A 19,078-nucleotide genomic window follows, 5' to 3' on the forward strand; every position below is an offset into this window, starting at 1 on the left:
GATTGGAAAAGAAAAGCAAATGCTTGAGTCTGAAACAGACTTCTTCGATCTTTCTCATACCCTGAATGTTAAGAAATTGATCAAATATTTCCAAAATTAGTACTGTTTTCTGAAATTTCTTTTTACATCTGTTAAAAATAGGACATATTAGTCAAACAGCGATAATATTTTTAAAGATACCTCTGCAGAAAAGAATATGAATAAAAAATATGAAAAAGAAACATCAGAAGTTGCATGTTTGAGGGAAGAAAACTATGAAATGCCAGTACAACACACAAAAAAATTCTCCTGAGAAACAAAACAGTAGCTAAAAACGTTTCAGGAAAATGTTTGAAAAGAAGAGGTAGCTTTTGTGTTTGTATGTAAGTTTAACTTTTGTCAATTCTCTTTATTCCTTATGCAGCCTTTTATTTTTTACTTCTAATGCAAACTTCTTCCAGTACTTTTACACTTCATGAATTTCTCTAAAAGGCAGTTATCTCATGTATTGAAATCGTTGTACAGGATAGTGAGTTAGTCTTTGACTATACTTCTTTGCCATCTTATTACAAGATTTAAATTTGCAGTAACGTCACAATTTTCCAGTAATTATCCTTGCTGACAGAAATAAAGAATACAAATTTTCTCACATCAGGTTAGTAAAGGGTTAACTGCATTTAAACAGATTGCAATTTTAAATAAAACTGACAGGCAACCTGTAAATACAGATCCATACACTTTGAAAAAAAAAAGATTAATTATGGGTTTATGTGTTTGGTACGTGCTATCATGTAACAGGGTTACTATCAGCCTTATTCAGTCATTGCACATACTAAACTGTCATGTCTTGTTAGGAATTACCTTGTTGCTCTCATGTTTGCAAGTAGAAACATTAGAATTCTTGAACAGATAAACCTAAGATATTCATAGTTAAGATAAAATGAAGTTTAGGTATGTTAAAAGTAACTGCTAAAAGTACAAGCAAAATGCCAAAATGATGTTAATGCTGTCTTCCAGCAACAAGTTTCAATAGGTGCACAGCTTTGACTTCAGGTATTCCAGCCTGTGTGGTCTGAGACTGTATTAACTCTTTTTAATGGAATGTTAGAGTTTCAGGGGTTGGAAGGTTATTTAATTTTTATCGCTTTGTGATATCAGCTACATTCATAATGCTGCTTTGGAGACTATTATAGCATTTTATACAGTTTTTAAATAAAGAACTTACATTCATGATTAATCTTCTCTTTTCACAGATTTTAATTTTAGAAGAAGAAAGTTGAAAGTTATACTTTGAATCTTGGAAGAATTTCTGTAGGTTTCTTATATGAGCTCTTTTATTACAGGAAAAAATTACACTAAATGTTAATGTCATAAAATAGTTCATTATTTCAAATTGTACAGACGTCTAATTTGATGATGAATCTTGTATTTTGCTGTGGGACATCAAAGTGAAAAATAGTTATTTGATTATGTAAAGCCTTAAAAGCTTCTGTCCACCCATGAAGGAGACAAAAGGAAGGTTGGGGTTTTATTCAGACTCTGTTCTTGGCCTAAATTCTGAATTGTTTCTTGGCCTGCTTCTTCCTTTTCTGTCTGAATTAATTAGTAAATGAATGTGGAAAACAGTTTAATCTAGTTTTTCATTTAGATCACTGAGAATCAGCTGGTAAGATAAATTTTCTTGCATTCTTCATGTCATTAAATGCAAACTTCCCTATTAGAGGGAGTTCAATGGCATTATCATGAATGAGCAATATCTAGAATGATGTTGAGATCATGTTGGAGGTTCCTAATAAACCCTTCTCAGTGCCCCTTGTCTTCTCTGAGCTCTCAGAAAGGTCTGGGGTGCGTTGTACTCAGATGCCATTTGTACACCCCTTAGTGCAAGACAGCAAGTTAATGCAGCCAGATTTCTCAGTTGATTTTAATATATTTTCTATGTTTTATCAAGGTATTATTATTTAATTGTTTTTCTAGATCCATCAGAAAAGTACAAAACATTGGAGGAACAATGTGGTGTCCGATTAATAATCTTCCAGTAAATAGTGTGGGATTTTTTTTTAAAGGGATATTTCAGACCTCCAGAATATTATATTTTTTTGGCATTATTATTTGTAGAGTCTGTTCTCATTTTAATCAGCTGAACTTCACACTGTTGACACTCGCAACTCGAATAACCGAGCCACACCAACACCCACTTGTAGTTTTAATTCTTCCCACTAAATAATTAACTGTGTGGCCTGGCTCCATCTCTGGAACTTATTTCCCATGTGTCTTTGTATAGTCAGGGAAGAGTGAGTAAGAAAGGTGTTCCTTCAAAGAATAAATCCAGGTGAAATTATACATCATGCCTGAGTTGACCCAATAACACTATAGCTATAACACTACCTTACCCCTTTGCTCCTGATTCTCCTGCTCCCTCCTCCTGTTCCACCAGCTCTGACACACTTCTAATGCTGCAGTAGGACACTACTGCAAATCACTAAAGAGATTTGCAGATTTAAAGAAAAAAAAAAAACCCTACAAAGGTCTATTGCTGTCTGTTAAGTTAGCAGTTTGAATGATCTTTGGAAAGAGTCCAGCAAAGAAAAAAAAAAGTAAAAATATTTATAGTCAGTATTACTTACCTGTGATAAAGAGGGCATTTTGTGTCCCAAACTGTGTAGAACACCAGCTTCTGTGCCATCCTTTATCTGCATTCAAACGTTATTCCTTTGTGCATATAACGGGCATCCATAATTTAAAGGCACTGAAAATGCAGTTCTCTCTTAGATGCTAAAGTTAAGTGGGATGAATCCACTAAATCTTTTTGTTGAAGCTCTTGATGCATGATTCCTTTTATCTAGTTTATTGGTTTGGTTTTTTTTTCTTTCCAACAGTCAGCCTTTGACTAAAATATTTACCATGATCTCTGTGATCCTAGCAATTCCATTGCCTTTCATGCTTGATGCAGTTGTTAGCATTTTGTAACATCAGAAGTGCAATTCTAGACTTTATCCATTGGCTTTCAAACCTCAGATGAAAACTTGGAAGGGCAGAATGTCAGCACTCAGATGTTTGGCAAGAAGTTTTAGTAATAATTTCCTGAGGTTACATTTAAGAGGTTATAAATTTGCTATGCTTTGATGTATAGCATTGTACTATTTCTTCAGAAATTTAAGATGCAGATGTGTCATAATAAAGAAAACTAATAATGTACACAATTAAATCTATTTTAGCTTTTCCAATTCAAACAGTGTAGAAACTGAGTTCTAAAATCTTGAAAATTAACTAGCTGGGGTTTACATTTTTAATGTGAAGTTCATAATCCACTGGGGTTTCGTGGGGGGAAAAAGCAAAGCAAGTAGAATGAATTGAGTTCTTTTTATGTTTCAAATAGAAATACTGTAGGAGATCTTAAAACAAAAAAAAGAGACAGTGGTATAAGATACACCAATAGAAGACTTTAATAGGTGTTCCTTCAAGTCCTAAGATCAGGGTTTTTTGTATGAATATAAAAGACTTCATTTACACTATTTTTTTAACTGCTTGAAATCACCAGTATCTGACTCAGTCTGGCAATACAGTAATTTTTAACCTAAAAAAGTCAAACTAATACTATGAAATCATTGTCATAAGAAATAGAAGGGTAACATTTATTACATAAATGCTGCAAATTCAGGCTATTTACAATAACCATTTATTTCCTGCAATGCAGTTCTTTATGCAGACATGATTCATTATCAGCCCATGGATATTATACACCAAGTAAGAAGATATGACAACCTGCTGATATTTTGTCTGCTTTACACATCTGTGCACTCACCCTACATTAGCAGCTGTGCATACAAGTGATAGAATGTAAGCTTGCTGAACTAGTCACCTGCCTTATTGACACATTCATGTGTTACTGTGCCAGAGCTCTTCAAGTGAAGTTAGCAACCAGAAACCAGGCTCTGGCTGTCTGCTAGGGGACAAAGTAGAAAACATGTAGTAGTTTAAATAAACCTGGTTGATATCAATCAGTTAAATGGCTACAGACACATGGAGTTTTATTGCTATTTGTTTACTTAAATCCATTTAGCTTATATCAGGAAATTGTTGTTTCACTCAAATTGAGTGTTAAATCTGTCTAAATATGTGTACCTGAATTGGTAGGAATCTTCAGCTAGATTGGGTTAAAATTTATATTGGTTAACCATTGCAAGTTCTTATTCTATTTAAAACATATTAAAAAATAAAAAAATTCTTAGTGAGCTGTTCTTGCTGCAAATAGTCTACCAGGTTAATATTAAAATGCTTATTGCCTGAGCGCCTGTTATGTTGAACTTACTTTCTAATTGGCAGGTGAAGAGCATTCCATGTGTGATGTGTAACTCACCATTTATGAGTAAACCTAATGCTTTTCCCTTAAAACCATGTTACTCTTTCCACTTCCCAGGCTTTCACAGTTTCTTATCAATATGTCAGAATAATTCTATTTATTAACTGAATATTTCTGTGGCCTTCACCATTGTAGCTGAATACCTGTCTCACAAATATTATACCCTCAAGTTAAGCAGAAAACTGTTACTATCCCTGTTTTGCAGAAGCAATAATCAAAATAAAAGAAAAGGTGTTTTGTCCAAAAATCCCCCATTTGTGGAAGAGGTTAAGAGTTCATGTGTCCTAATGTAGTATCTTACTCACAGCCAGCTTTTGTTTGTTACATGTCTCAGTTCAAAAGCCTGAAAAGAAAATCTCCTTAGCATTTATTTTTCCTAACTAGATACAAATTAACTCTTTCTCTAAGTCATCTTCTTATATAGGAACTCATTGCATTTTGGAAGCAGTTTCACAATTACATTTTCTCTTCATATCATTCTGAGAATTTACATTCATTTTTTAATCAATGTCTCCTGAAAAAGGCCACTTTCCAATGTCCTGCCAGTCTCTTAAAGATTAAATCTTAAAAATTAAAAATGTGAATTAAAAAAAGTTTTTATTAGATCTGTAGGATGGATATTTTGTATTTTTTATATAAAAAGAAATTTCACAACAGGCCAGAGGTCTTATGTGAGTGAGATTAAAGGTCTAGCTTATTTTGTTCTAGGAAACAGAGGATGTGGTGGGATGCAAGAAAATGAGATAAGCATAAGGCAATATTGTTTAGCATAAGTTAAGAACAGAAAATAGTTATTTCATTATCTTTAAAATGTTAAAATCTGACTTATTTGTTAGGTTTTGATAAATGGTTGCCAAATGCGTTTTCCAAGTGTGTTTAAGGTTGGAGAGAGTCCATGTGACCAAGAGGAGAAATAGTTACTAATTAGTCATATTAGGAAATGCATAGTTTGTGAAGGGCTCCAAGTGTTTTTTCAGAGCATCTATAAATGATCAGGCTAATGTTTCCAAGGATTTACATAAATGCTTATGAATGCTAGATTTGAAACATGGCCACATGAATTCAGAATTCCATGACATTGTTCCAAAATTTTAATGTTGACAGTGTTTGAGAATCCAGTAGCCTCTGTTCTTGCATTCATCTTTATGTCAGTATTCTGCACAAAATCCTGGTATTTCTCAATAGTTATCCTGGTTTTTTGCCCACAAGAGCAAAAGAAAAGTCAGATGGTTTTATTATTTTTCTTTCCTTTTTTTTGTGGAAATGCAAGGGGTCCTGAAGTATCTCTGCTTTACCTTACTTTGACCATTCCACTCTATATTACCAGTTTGTCCTTCTTACTTTTGTGTTGCCTTTGCAGGATACCCTTCACTGATAAATTCTCTGTGCCTTGATTTTAATTCCATCTCAGCAGTGACCTTGAGAATTCCAGATGAGTTTTCAGCATTTCATTATTAGTCATACTTTAAGGTCTGGCTAATACTATCCTTAGCTGTAATTAAGTTATGCTGAAGAAGATTGACTAGGAATAACCTAGGACAGAAAGCCAATATGTTGGATTTAGGAACCTGGAGAGTAGCAACAGCTGCCATCTGCAAAAAAACAGAGGTGGAGAGAAGTTCAGACGCTCATAAAAAGCTTTGGAGTCGTAAGGGGGAGGGCAGTACGTGTTTAATCAGGGATGGAAGCTTAGTGGATAAAAGGAAAAACTACTTTGTTGGGGAGAGGGGAAGGAAGGGGTATCTGCAGGGGTTGGGAAGACACAAATGAAAAGATGTGATTGGTAACAGGTGCCTTCAAACAATCTCAATCTCTGCCTCTTCCCCCTCTTTTTCTGTGTAAAAAGATTGTACACGATAATGTCAAAATTATTTGTGTTTCTAAAGTGAGCGACTTCCTGCTCATCTATGTGCTGCAACTTGTTTTATATTAAAAAAATGCTGATGTACAATGCTTAGCTCTCTTTTTAAATGTTAAGCCACAGAGTAATTATCATTTTTCTTATGCTACGTTTATGTTCCAAGATTCTAGTTTCTATTAATGTTCTGCATGTTTTCTAAGTAGATTACAGGAACATTTCTGCATCACAAGTAAGCCCCGGAGCTATTCTCAGCTTTAAGCTTGGAGAAACAAAGTGACATTTACATAGCTAAACGAGTGTAGAGAAGCTTCTGGCTCATTTTTTACAAAGAAAAATATGCTCCTAAGCAGTAGTTCTCATCTTTTTGTTATCTATTTTGTTGCTGTCAAGCTTTAATAAACAGTGAATTCCAAATAGCAGTGAATTTAGGAAGAGGAAGGACTTAACAACACTGATTCTTTTCTTTGAGCTGTATTATTCAGAATGTGTTACTATCTTTAATATATATTCTTGCAAGAATAATCTTTCCCTTCACAGTGTATACAGTGAGCAGTTGTGTAATAAATAGGAGGCTTCATAGGAAAAATGCAACATATATAAGGATTATGGGATGGAATTGGCATGTGTATTTTAAATTATATGGCTTTGAGGGAGCTAGAATCAATTAAAGGGATAAACTTTTAAACAAGAAATTGTTGATTAATCTGAAATTGTTCATATTTTCTCAACATCTATCCCATGTTATATTCTTTTTTCCCTGGATTGGCTATGCATATTTCTGTCTCATTCTACTGCATATCCAGCTGTGTAAAAATTTTACTTTTGTACGTTTCATGATAGCATTTGACTATTACCAAGTGGAAAGTGAATTTAAATACTGTAAGAAATAGCAAAGACAGGGAGAATTAAACTAGAATATTACCATTTCAGAAAATACAGTAGCTTCTACATAATAATGTATGAAAATAAGGCTGTTTTAGCATATTAGCATGTTAGCATCTGTCTCCTCTTAGGTGAACTTAAGAAAGCATACTTTTTATTAAATATTGAGTAAATGAATGTGACAATGGCTCAGCTAAAAAAAAAAAAAAGTACTTGGAGAATTAGTTCTAGTTACAATTGCAAATATATTTCTGATCCACAATGCCAAAGTGAAAAAAACTTAACAATTTGACATGTTAGTTCTGAATTATGAGACAAATTATTTAATTATTTCCTATTTTTGTAAATAAGTTAGAAAGATTAAACTGTTAAGAACAAATTTAAGATACAGCTGAAATAGGCAGAGATTTTTATGTATCTAAAACAACAGAAGCTGTTCTCTGCAGTGACTGGGACATTTTATTGTTGCCACAGTTCTAATGCATTCACCTTATAAAACTGGAAGTAGTTTGTAGAACCATATAGTCACAGATCTGTCAGTTCATTTTAAGGTTTTTATATGCACTGGGATATTGAGAACTAGTGAATTAAGTGTAGTGCAGAGAAGTTATCAACATCCTGCATATGGTCTGGCATCTTTCCACCACCCAGTTATCAGCTTCATTTGTTTGATCAGGACATTTCATACTGTCTTCCAGTTTCCAGCTTTACAGTGTGATCCATATGCTTTAGATGACCATATGTGCAATTCTCACACTGAAATTCTTGCTGACTTCTTGTATTTCCAGTACAGCTGCAATTAGGATGCAACTATGTCAAATACACTCTGCCTTACTTGAAGGATTGAACCATGACTTGTGATGTTTTCTTGATTTCATGGGCGGTTGTTAAAATCTTCTTTGAGCTCTGTTATGGATGTAGATTCTGCTCCTGATAGGCAAAAGCTCAAGGAGTTCCACTGTTGAAGCTGAGTTTGCACCAGTTGTGCCACTGCTTCCTACCCATCTGCAGTCTTAAGTAAGGGAATGGACTGGCTGACCATTTGCTTCATTTTGCTGTCATGTCAAAATGGCATTTCTGCACTGTCTTTCTCCTGTCTGACAACTTGCCATCATTAATGACAAGTTACTGTCCAGTGTTGTGAATCCGTGCTAATGGTGTTGGTCTTTTTCCACTTCCAGCCAGAAAAGGGAACTGATAATTCATTCCAGATTATAGCCTACCTTCTGCAGTATGTCTCTAGCAGGAATAAAACCCCTGAAGGACAGTTATAAAATAGTTCTTTGTGTGAATTGTCAGTACTTCTGAAGAGGAGACGTTGTAGGTACTACTTCTGTTTGAGAGTCTCATTCCTTGATAATGACACATATGTCTCCTTTCTGTAGTGCACTCCAAAGTTTGAGTACCATACTCAAACTTCAAAGTGCTGTATGCAAGTCATTGCATATGTTGAAAAGTTTAACCGGGTTTTGTTTCAGGTTTTGTTGTTGTGCAGAAATATGTTTATGCCAAAAGTCCATACAGTGAGCTTTGGTTTTTTACCTCCATTTTAACTGGTAAATTCCAGTGCTGTCAAAGGTACTGCCACTGTAAAGATGATTTGAAAAGTTACTTGTCAAGTGACAAAGTGACAGAAATGGATCTTGCCTAATATAAAAAAATATCAGGTAGGTATCTACACCTGAAAATCATCTAGGGATTTGCAGTTAGGAAAAAGAAACAGGTACTATTATGACGTGATTTACTATTATGACCTTAATTTCATTTAAAATACGCAAAATTATTATTATTTTTTTAATTTCTCACCAACAGCAATATAAAGGGATCAGACAAGCTAATTTGCCTAGGTTTAAACATTATTACTGAAGATATCTAAAGATGCATGTGAGGAAATCCAACCAAGTATCCAGTCATGTGTTCCAAAGCCAAACTTTAGTCAGAGTTGTCACGTGTTCCAAAGCCATATTGCAATCAGAGTTCTCACAAAGATCCCTGTCCACCTTAGTATTAGCAATTAAATGATACAACTTTATTTCAATGTACTTTTACTTTCACTAAAGTTTCAGTAGAAGTCTAAGAGGGATCCAAGTGAGGAACTGCACAGGACTTCGTAGAGGGCAATATCCTTAGCATTTCTCTACCATCACCTGATGTGCCCATTAATCTTGATCCTAGTGAACACCTTGAGACAGTCTACTGTGAAGATGGTTCCTTCTGAACCACCCTGCCCTGACTTTTCCCAGATTAAGATAATTTTCCCTCAAGAAGAAGATATAGGAAGTATAAAACTTTCTTTTTATCTCTGAATCCTCTCTTGTATATTGAACCTGAACTTTTCATTCTTTAGAGACTGAGAAATCATTCCAGAATATGCTCTTTACAGAACACTACCAAATGAGTATAACATTCTTAAATGCTGGTTTAAGTTTCTCAAATCAAGGTTCTTTAACAAACCTGTAGCTTCAATTTCTGAACTCTCTTTTTCCCTGTGCAGACTTGTTTGAAGACTACAATAGCTGAGTAACTAAGAGGAAACATGCAGGTGAAGACAGATTGTGCTGACTTGCCATGAACATGTTTTTCATGCCAGTATGACTATCTTCTCTCACTTGTATGTTCTAATATATTAATTGGTTTTATTGTTAATGTTATTTTAGAAATTAATGAAGCCATAATAGTCACCAGTCTGCTACATTCCAAGCTACTATTTGGCTTCCACACTGAGAAGAGTCCAGTCTCTGGTCTCAAGTTGTGGTGCACTAAAAGTCTTTTTGTGAAGCAGTTTTTTGTTCAATCCCTTCCATGCATGGGGGGTGTACAGTCAAACTCCAGACGATACATATTTTATTTTGAGTTATAGTTTAACCACATGGGGACCATATGGCAGTTAAACTGAAGAATATCAGCTTTCCAAAGGAGGTCCTGACCATACATACTTTGCTCTCACAGTACAGGAGACTTAGGGATTGGGAGTGAGAATACACATCTAAAATTGTCACGTTAGTGCTCAGCTCACAAATTTTGAAAGACCTTAACTTTTGATCAGCATCCCTGAGGGAGGAGACCTTAAGTTTTATCCCTCTTTCATCTGATTTTTCTGATTTTGACAGTGAAATTGTTTTTCTGTGCTATTCTTTTATGCTGTGTTCTTCTCTGGGAACACTTGTCAGTCATCAAAATTCAGTGGTTCTGCCAGAACCTGATACATTTTGTAGGGCAGAAATCTCTTGTTCAGCTTCCACAATACAAGTTCTCTGCTTCAAAATGGAGTTGTAATCTAAGGTGAAGTTTGCAATTGTAAATTCTTAAATATATGCAATTGTAAATTGCATATAGAATTCCTAAATTCTATATGCATAGCTTAAAGTAGAATGCCACTTGCCATGATAAAGGTTCAGTTAACTGACATTCTATTATCAGAGTCACTTTTGCTTTAGAGAACATTTACCTGAGTGCAGTACCATGAGCTTTACTGCATGAGGAAAGAGCCAGATGGATCTGACACCCACTGGTTGCTGCTATGATTTTAGTGATATGAAAAAGCCATTCAATTTACCATTAGAATGAGCTACCTTGAGACCACACAGTATATATCTCTTCCTACTGAGGAGTTCCAACTGTCTGGTTTGATCTACTTAACACTTCATTTCAGGATCACTGTATGGAGATTTTTTGAGGTGCAAGACTTCCCTGCTGTAAGAACCTAAGAATTGACATGTATGACATTGATTCCTGTTAGCCAGTTATTTTTTTTAAGACTGTTATTTTGTATCTGCTTCCTGAGTATGATAGATAGATAGATAGATAGATAGATAGATAGATAGATAGATAGATAGATAGACAGATAGATGTCTCATTAACTGCTTATATAAATTTACATAGTTATTATAGCTATATATACACATATATAATGTTAAGTGCTATTGCAAGCTTTTGAGTGCACATAAGAGGATTCTTTCTTCCTTTGATTGTAGTTACATGACAGAGACAGAAAGAAAAAAAAATTATGCTGTTGACAATTTTCTGAAAAAAAATGAAATTACTGTCTTGATACTATACTTGATTACAATGTTTAATGTAGGTATTTCTTTCACATACTTCATCAGTTACATGATAAATGAGCACCTTTTTATGCCTCAGTCATTTCCCACGAGACAGTTCTTTGTCATTTTGTGATTTTGTTACAATACCTAATATTCTGTTAATTTTGAATTAGGAAGACATAAACTGCTCTTTTGGTACATGTATGTTTGAGCATGTATCAAGGACATCAAAACCAATGTTAATGGAGTTCCCTTTATAGTATCTGTAACTCAAAATACACTTATATTTTATATGGCTCCATGCCTTATTTTTGCATTTTTGCATTTGCATTTGCTTATCTTCTAGTTGCATTGCTAGTTGAAGGAATCAAATTTTATCCTTTGTATTCCAAAACTGATCCATTTTTCTAGGTCCTATTTTAGTTATCCATAATAGACAGGTAAAATATATTTTAAATAAACTACAGCTTATTTTTACTTTTAATTTAAGCTCAAACATCATTAGAAAGTCCCTGAATTTTCTGAAGTATGAGTAGGTAATACCCTTTTTTATTTTACCTTTTAAAAATTACTTACACTTCTTCAGTTTGGTTCTTTTAACACTGTTTTAAAGGCTGATGATTTCCAGTTAGTTCCTCAACACCATTATTTAGCCTAATAAATTAGCAAGGTAGAACTTGGGAAATATTCCAAACTAGAAGACATTTTAATTAATGAACACTGTGGAAAAGACTGCTGTCTATCCCTTTTGTGTACCTTAATAAAGAGTCATAGAAACACTTAAGTTGGAAAAGACCTCTAAGATCGAGTCCAACCTTTGTATCTCCTTCTCCGCTTCTATATTGGCACACAAAATTGCTTTTGCTATTTTTAACTAAGGTTGTTGGACATAACTTACCAAAAATAAATGGAAATGAGCAAGTAGTTTCTTCTGATACTATTTACAATGCAATACATGTTACCTTACTTCACCTCCTGCTACATCACTCCCAGTATTCTCAGTCCATTCATTCTAATCAGTTACTTTGAATTCCAACTCCTTTTCTGGTTATGATGCAGAATTATCAAGTATTCTTTATAGTTCAAGTAATCTTTACTAAATATTAATTAATATCCATAAGTAGAATACAGGATGCTAGATTGTCCTAAAGTATAAATCTATGTATGTTTTGGAAAACCTACCAAGTAGATAATCTGTGGTGTGAAATCTTGTTCTAAAAACACAGTTAGTTCCTTTTAAGAAAATAATTTGATACTTCAAATCTGTGTGCAAGGGGAAGTATGATTGCACACTGGCTATTCAGGATTAAAGTTGTTTTAGGCAAAGTAGAAGCCTGAGAAAAGTAAATGATAAGGAGAGTGAGGTGAGAAATGGATCCAGCTTATCACAACTAAATTTAGGTATCAAAATGAAGGTGTCTGTGGTGAGGTATCTTTCTGTGCTTTATAGTTAACAGCAGCCTAATCAGCAAGACTAATGTTACAACACCAACAGTGTCCCACTTCTGAATAGAGTCACTTTCCAATCTGCATTGTCTGTAATAGAAAATTAGATTCTTAGCTCGTGGTTAGATACTTATGTTTAGATACAGCAATTTAAGTGTTTCAAGTTCGAGTGAAATCCCAATTAATGTGTCACATAGCTCATTACTTTGATTTTTTTGGACTTGTGCTGGTACACAGAGCAACATCCTTAACAAAAATTCATCAGGTAGCTGTGGGCAGACTTTCAAAATATTTAATAATATAGTCCTGATACTTGTTTGTATGGGTGACACTAATTGTATGTAAGCACTGTTTTTGTGCCAGCTGCACAGGTTACTTTTTTCCTTGTGTCATCTTAACCCACTGGTTTTTGCCAACTGCATTGTTTTCCATGTGTCTGCACTGCCATGTCCCCACGGAATGTTGCGTAAGCGGTGAGTGGGTGCTTGTGTTCCCGTGGTTGGTGACAGGGAGGCCAGAGGTGTAAAGCCAACCCAGGGAGGAGCTGGGTGAATCCACTCCGAGGTGTTGGTACTCATAATCCTCCCAAGAAGGATTTCTGTCTGGCTGTCCAAAGCCAAAGCCCTCAAACCTGGAAGCCTCAAAACAGTGACACGTATCTTGCGTAGCATGGCTTATATGTCCAGGAGCCAGCGTGGCAAAGACCAAATACTTCCCCAGAGAAATTGGGAAATGCAGAGCTTTAGCAACACTGTTTTCTACAGTGCACTGAGTAACTGAAGGAGATATTGTAAGTAAACAATGTGCACAGCTCTGCCTGGGCATAGAAACATGGACTTCACACAGTAAAAAGTAGAATTTTACTCATCCATTTCTCTTCACATCTTCCTTTACTTAGCTTATCCTGAAGCTAGTACCTGTCCTTTTCCACAAAAGATTCTTACCTTCTCCTTTGAACCCTCTACCTGTTTTCCCCTTTTTTCAGAAGGTCTTGTTCCCACTGGAACAAGTTCACATATTTCTGCTAAGTACAATCTTCAGAGCTACTTTTTCCTTGCTAGCTTTCTAAATCAACTTGCTGGATTTTAGGATTGGAAAATAATACTTACAGAATCAAGATAGCATGCCAGCAGTAGCAGGTACTCATGACTGTTTGAAAAAGTGAAGGTAAGAATTAAGATTGTGTTCAGGAGCACAGAAATCTGAAGAGATGGTTAAAATTACTGCAGTTCAAGACAGAGTTTTGTTTTCAGTTTTTCCTTTGTTGACTACAGCAAATCTCTTGCAAATATGTTGCGGCAATTTTCTTTTCTTGTTTAGCAGTACACATACCAGTAATTCTGTTGGATTCAGTGTTTCGTGTGCTATTTATTTTGCCAAGTGTCTTAAGGTCTTTCTTACTAAATGAGGAGGGGGTTTAAAACAAATATTAAGACAACCTTAGCTAAATCCGTATGATAAATTTGGCTGTGATGCCAAAATAGCTTCTTCGTTGTGGACTAATTTTTCATCCCCACTCCCTGTCATTCTTTCCTATAGCTTCACATTAGAGAATCCTCCTGTCACAAGGGAAGCTTGTGTGAGAGCTGACTCTCCAGAGCCTGTTCCAAGTCTGAAAACACACAGTGCTGTCAAGTACAGGACAGATTCTATTAAGTCGAGAAGACTTTAAACTGCCAAGTGGATCTTGACACAAGAGAATTTGACCCTACACATTCAAGTTGCTACTCTGTTTCTGAAATAAATCTGTGTGACCGTTTTTGTGTTTTGCCTTGTTCAAAGGTGCAACTATTTGGTCCACAGAATAACACAGTTTAAGTATAGGAACACCATTTGCTAATGTCAAAACATTGTTTATGTACAATTTAATCTCCTGTGATGGTGTATTTATTTGCTATATACTTGCTTGAGTTATTTTCATCAAGAAATTCTGTCTATGTGTTGCTTTGGCAACATCTTTGCAGAGTTTACAACTTTGAAAAACATGTTGGCATCAGCTATGCAGTCCTTTTAAACAGCTGCTCTGCAGTCATGCTGTTTCAACATGCCACCACACATGGCTGAATTATGCAAATAGTTAATATTAAATGACTGAGATACAAGAACAATTTGTACACTCGATAAAGCTGGTCTGTGGAGTGTAACTTCCATTCATGTAACTCAGTTAGTGTTCGACAATTTAAAGGCTTCAGCATGTTTCTTTTGACTTTGTTTCTTGTATTAAAGGCAGCAGTGGACAGAGAGAAGGCATATGGCAGGAGTATTTTAAAAGGCTGATGTTTTTTTTTAACTCATTACTAATAATTCAATGAAAATAGAATGTACATCAATGACATTTTCTAGCAGGTATTAAATAGGTAAGATTTAACAAATATTTGTCATTCAGCTATAAACACAAATTACCCTTTTCTGATTGAGAGATGAGACAGAATGTTAATTATATATAAGACTAATACAGTAACACTGTTGCTTATTGAAGACAACACGATTTGTAAAAAGCAAGCAAACAAAAACATTAATGTTCTAAAACATGTAAAATTGTCTTAAAATTTACATTGAAAGGCTTTTCTACTGATCTTGATGTTCTAATTCTACAATAATGAATGCTCTAAATAATACTACTAATAGTAATAATAATAATTAATTTACATTAATTATTTCTCCTTCTCTTTACATTCTGTAACTTACTTTATAGTAATCATAACCATTACATGGGGGGGAGAGGGAACATTAGGATGTAGATGTGGTGAAACATGACAAAAGAAGATGTGCAGTTAAAGTCAGAAAATGCTATGTTTTTTCCTTTATCACTCTACTGTACATTTTGAATAATCTGGTTTGTTCAGATTTAAGTATTAAGGAAAGATTACATTTTTAATTCAAATTGTTTTTATAGGATATCCAAAAAAAGGCTGCATTTCTATATATTCTCATTCCTTTTTCCCCACTGAAACTTTAATTTTTCACAAAACTTATTTTCCATTCTGATCCTATTTTTACTGTACATCCTCTAAAGGTTCTTAATTGATTCTTCTTTTCTAATATGGATATAAAGAAATATATCCAGATTATAAAGAAATAGTAATGTATTTATAATTTTCTGTGCAAGACCCAGTGCTCAAAAGTACAAGTTGCCAAAGTCATTCAAATTAGATTTGTACAGACCCTCAGCCTGAAAAAATAAATGCAAAAGAATTCTTTTAAGTGGAATGGAAGTTGAAGTTAAAAGAGATATAATGTGCTTCTTACTACACAGTAAATGTTCTCTTTTACAGCCTTAAGCAAGACAAAAGTTGAGTTTTATAAATCTTCTGTGCCTATTTTATTTTCTTACTTTGCTAGGGTTTAAGTAGTAATCTTCTTAATTATAGCAAGTATATATTCTTTTTTACATTTACGAATCTATGTTTGGTGAATATAAATTTATTATTAACAAATAAATATTTATAGGTTCAAATGTAATTTAACATAATAACTTAGCATTGTTCTTTTGTGGTTTTATAGGAATTAGCCACAATGAAGCAGATTATTTTTACTCTACGTGGTAAAGGCTGTGAACAAAATCTACCTCAGTCTCATATTGGTGTAAAAAGTGCAACTGGAAAACAATCAATCCCTTTGGTAAAACTGCTGCCAGAACATGAAGAAGAAAATATATTTACACCTAAGCCAACATTATTTGTAAGTACTGTGATAAGAGTAAGTGCCAAAACTTCTGATGCTTCTCCTAACTTTAAAAAAAAAAAAAAAGTGGATTCATCCTTCAGGGAGATGTGTAATTAATTCAGCTCTTTATGGAAACAGTCAGTGTCAAGGAAAAAAATTAGAGTTTTTGATGTTTTTTAATGATTTTGTTACTTTCTATATCTTAAGCTCACAGCAAACCAGTTCTTTTTTTTAAAAAATACCATTGTTGTATTACAACACTGAGGGGCTAGCAAGATTTTAATAGTTGTAGGGATTCACAGACCATGTATACTAATTTAAATCTACTATGATTGTATGTAAGTGGAGTTTGTACATATCTATATTAAGAAGCAGGAGTGAGGAAATAGGTGTATTTCTGCATGCTTAAATTGATATATATTAATATGTATGTGCTTATGTATCTAAATATATATAAAAAACAGAACACCAGTATTGATATCACTTCTGTTGCTATGGAAGCCTGATGTTATAAAATCAGTATAAAACCCTGTTTTATTCCTTCACAAACTAAAAACTTGGCTTTTAATATTTGAATTGGCCCTCTTCAGATTTAGTGCCTCTGGTATTGGAAAGTTTCCTGAAAATGGTTTAGAAGTTTCTGACTATGACTGTGTCTGAACTAATAGATTGAAGACAGCCAAGTTGAAATGCTGAATCACAAAGCAAGTCATTACTCTTATTTACAAACTTCATAATGCTACCTTTCTCTGGGGTGAACTGAGTGTATCCACACTGCGTAACATATGTGCTGATTTGGTCCAAAGAGAACTCTTTTTTTCTTTTTTTCTTTTTTTTTCTTATTTTGTTGGGTTTTTGTTGTTGTTTTTTTTTTTTTTTTTTCCTGATAGAGACTTTAACATACAGTGTCTTAAATAATAGGAAGTTTGTAGTGTAGCACACCCACGTATTGGGTGTATAACACAAAAAGTAGGAAACAGTAGCATCTCTGGGACATGACATGAGGACATTTAGGAGTTCAAATTCTGCTTGAATAGCATTATTAGACTAAACACAGGCTTATCCAGTGCTGTTTCATCCACAGTCCTTTTGGTAGTGCTAAATCATACTGCCCAAACTTTGTTTTTGATGGAGCTATTCAGTGATCCGAAACATAAGCAAACATTTTGTGAAAATGATCTGGGGTTTCCTTGCATAATCTGTCTTGTCCTGCTTAGGGATATAGAAATTGTGTAGGAATACAGGAAGACATTACATTAAGAAATTGTAACCAATTTCTCTGTGAAAAACTCTAGCCTTTGCAGACTTAGGAGCAGAGAACTGAAAATGGGCAGATGGCACATGTTTTCTTCTTAGATAGGAAAAGAAATCAGTAGTCCTGTAAAAATCCTGCCAGTTTAGGTCAATTTCCAGAATTCTAAAAGCTTGAACAAATAGACCAGATTTGTTTATGTAACTGGAGTCTTCAAAAATAATAAAGCAGACTTTTAAATTAAATTATTTTTATGTTTTGGAAGAAAAAATGAATAGAGAGGAGTCAGAAAAGGGAACTAGAAAGGAATAAGTTTAGGGACAACAGACTGAGACAGTGCTCACTAACTAAAGAGATTATACCCAACCCTGGAAGCAGAATAGTCCTTACCTTGTTCCACCTCCAGTTGATTTGTTCTATTTCTATTAAAACTTAAACTATTTTATTTTATACAAACCACCACTGAATTTGCAACAAGCAATCCTGACTGTGTAGCAGTAACCCATAGGATTATGAAGGCAAGGAAAAGTTGCTCACAGACAATTCTCTGCAACTAAAATACCTTGTACAGAGTTAGAAAACTTCTGTATTCTTTTATTTTCAATTAAATATTTTTAAGAACTATATTTCTGCATAAAATGTTGGTCAGTTTTTGCACACCTAAGATCTCTTTTCTAAGATCTATTCCTTTCTTAGCTGGAAAACATAGATGATGTTATTTCAAATGAAACCTATTTATGGCACAGTTGATGCTTGTTTTCATTGTGACATGTATATTTTTTTAAAAATTAGTTCATTTTCACCATAAAATCTGCTTTTTATAACCTGGAAATGGGAAGGTTTTAATACTGGTATGTTGTAATAGTACCTTTAAATGGGTTATTTTGGTTTTGATATTTGCATTTAAGCAAAGAACTCAACTTTGAACTACATAGGAAGGACAGAGACTTGGGTAGATTGTTTAAATTATGTAGATTGTATGTTTTTCTTTTGTTCACTGTCTCACAAATAAATGTTCTTTCTTTTACAGACAAATAAAGAGGTACCTGTGTGGTACAAGAAACTGAAGAAGAAAACATCAGCATAGCATTTTTCAAAAATTATTCAAAATAATCCTTTGGGGAGCTTTTCTTAAAAGAAAGTTATTTTCACCATAGTGATGCTCATTTTACTGTAAAAGCAAACAACTGGTTTGGTTTTAACTGTTTCTTTTTTGACTGTCAAATACTCTTATGCTTCATAAAATAATTTCTAGATCTCTCATGTGAATAAAATGTGTGAAAATTATACATGCAATAATTTTGCTAACATTTATTTGAATTTTAAAGATAAATAAACACTAGTGTGTTCTACAAATTATAATCTGGGTAGTTAAAGGATGCATTATTCAGGGTGTTCAAATTAATGCATGTTTCAGCCTTTTTATATTGTTTTTCCTGGACCCTGTGTTTCATGCCACATTCCTTGCAACAATTCTGACTAATGGAAATTTTCAAAATATACATGCATTAGTATTGTATTTTCTATAAAGGAAATTCATGTCAGCTGGAAACAAAATTTCCTACTGGCCTTAATTTATAGTTCAT

The 19,078-nt window shown here is 34.0% G+C and overlaps 1 protein-coding gene across 2 annotated transcripts in view; it reads left to right on the forward strand.

The window, feature by feature from the left end:
• The window catches only part of PIBF1 (progesterone immunomodulatory binding factor 1), a 106,193-nt gene extending 87,371 nt beyond the window's left edge, over positions 1-18,822 (forward strand). For both annotated transcript variants that reach the window (XM_058823442.1, XM_058823433.1), the window contains exons 17-18: positions 16,079-16,255; positions 18,523-18,822. In XM_058823442.1, coding sequence (XP_058679425.1) covers positions 16,079-16,255; positions 18,523-18,579 — 234 coding nt within the window. In that variant the 3' untranslated portion in view covers positions 18,580-18,822. The remainder of the gene's footprint in view (positions 1-16,078; positions 16,256-18,522) is intronic.
• The last annotated feature ends 256 nt before the right edge of the window (positions 18,823-19,078 follow it).

This window comes from Ammospiza caudacuta, chromosome 2, assembly GCF_027887145.1.
Source record: "Ammospiza caudacuta isolate bAmmCau1 chromosome 2, bAmmCau1.pri, whole genome shotgun sequence".
NCBI classification, from domain to species: Eukaryota; Metazoa; Chordata; class Aves; order Passeriformes; family Passerellidae; genus Ammospiza; species Ammospiza caudacuta.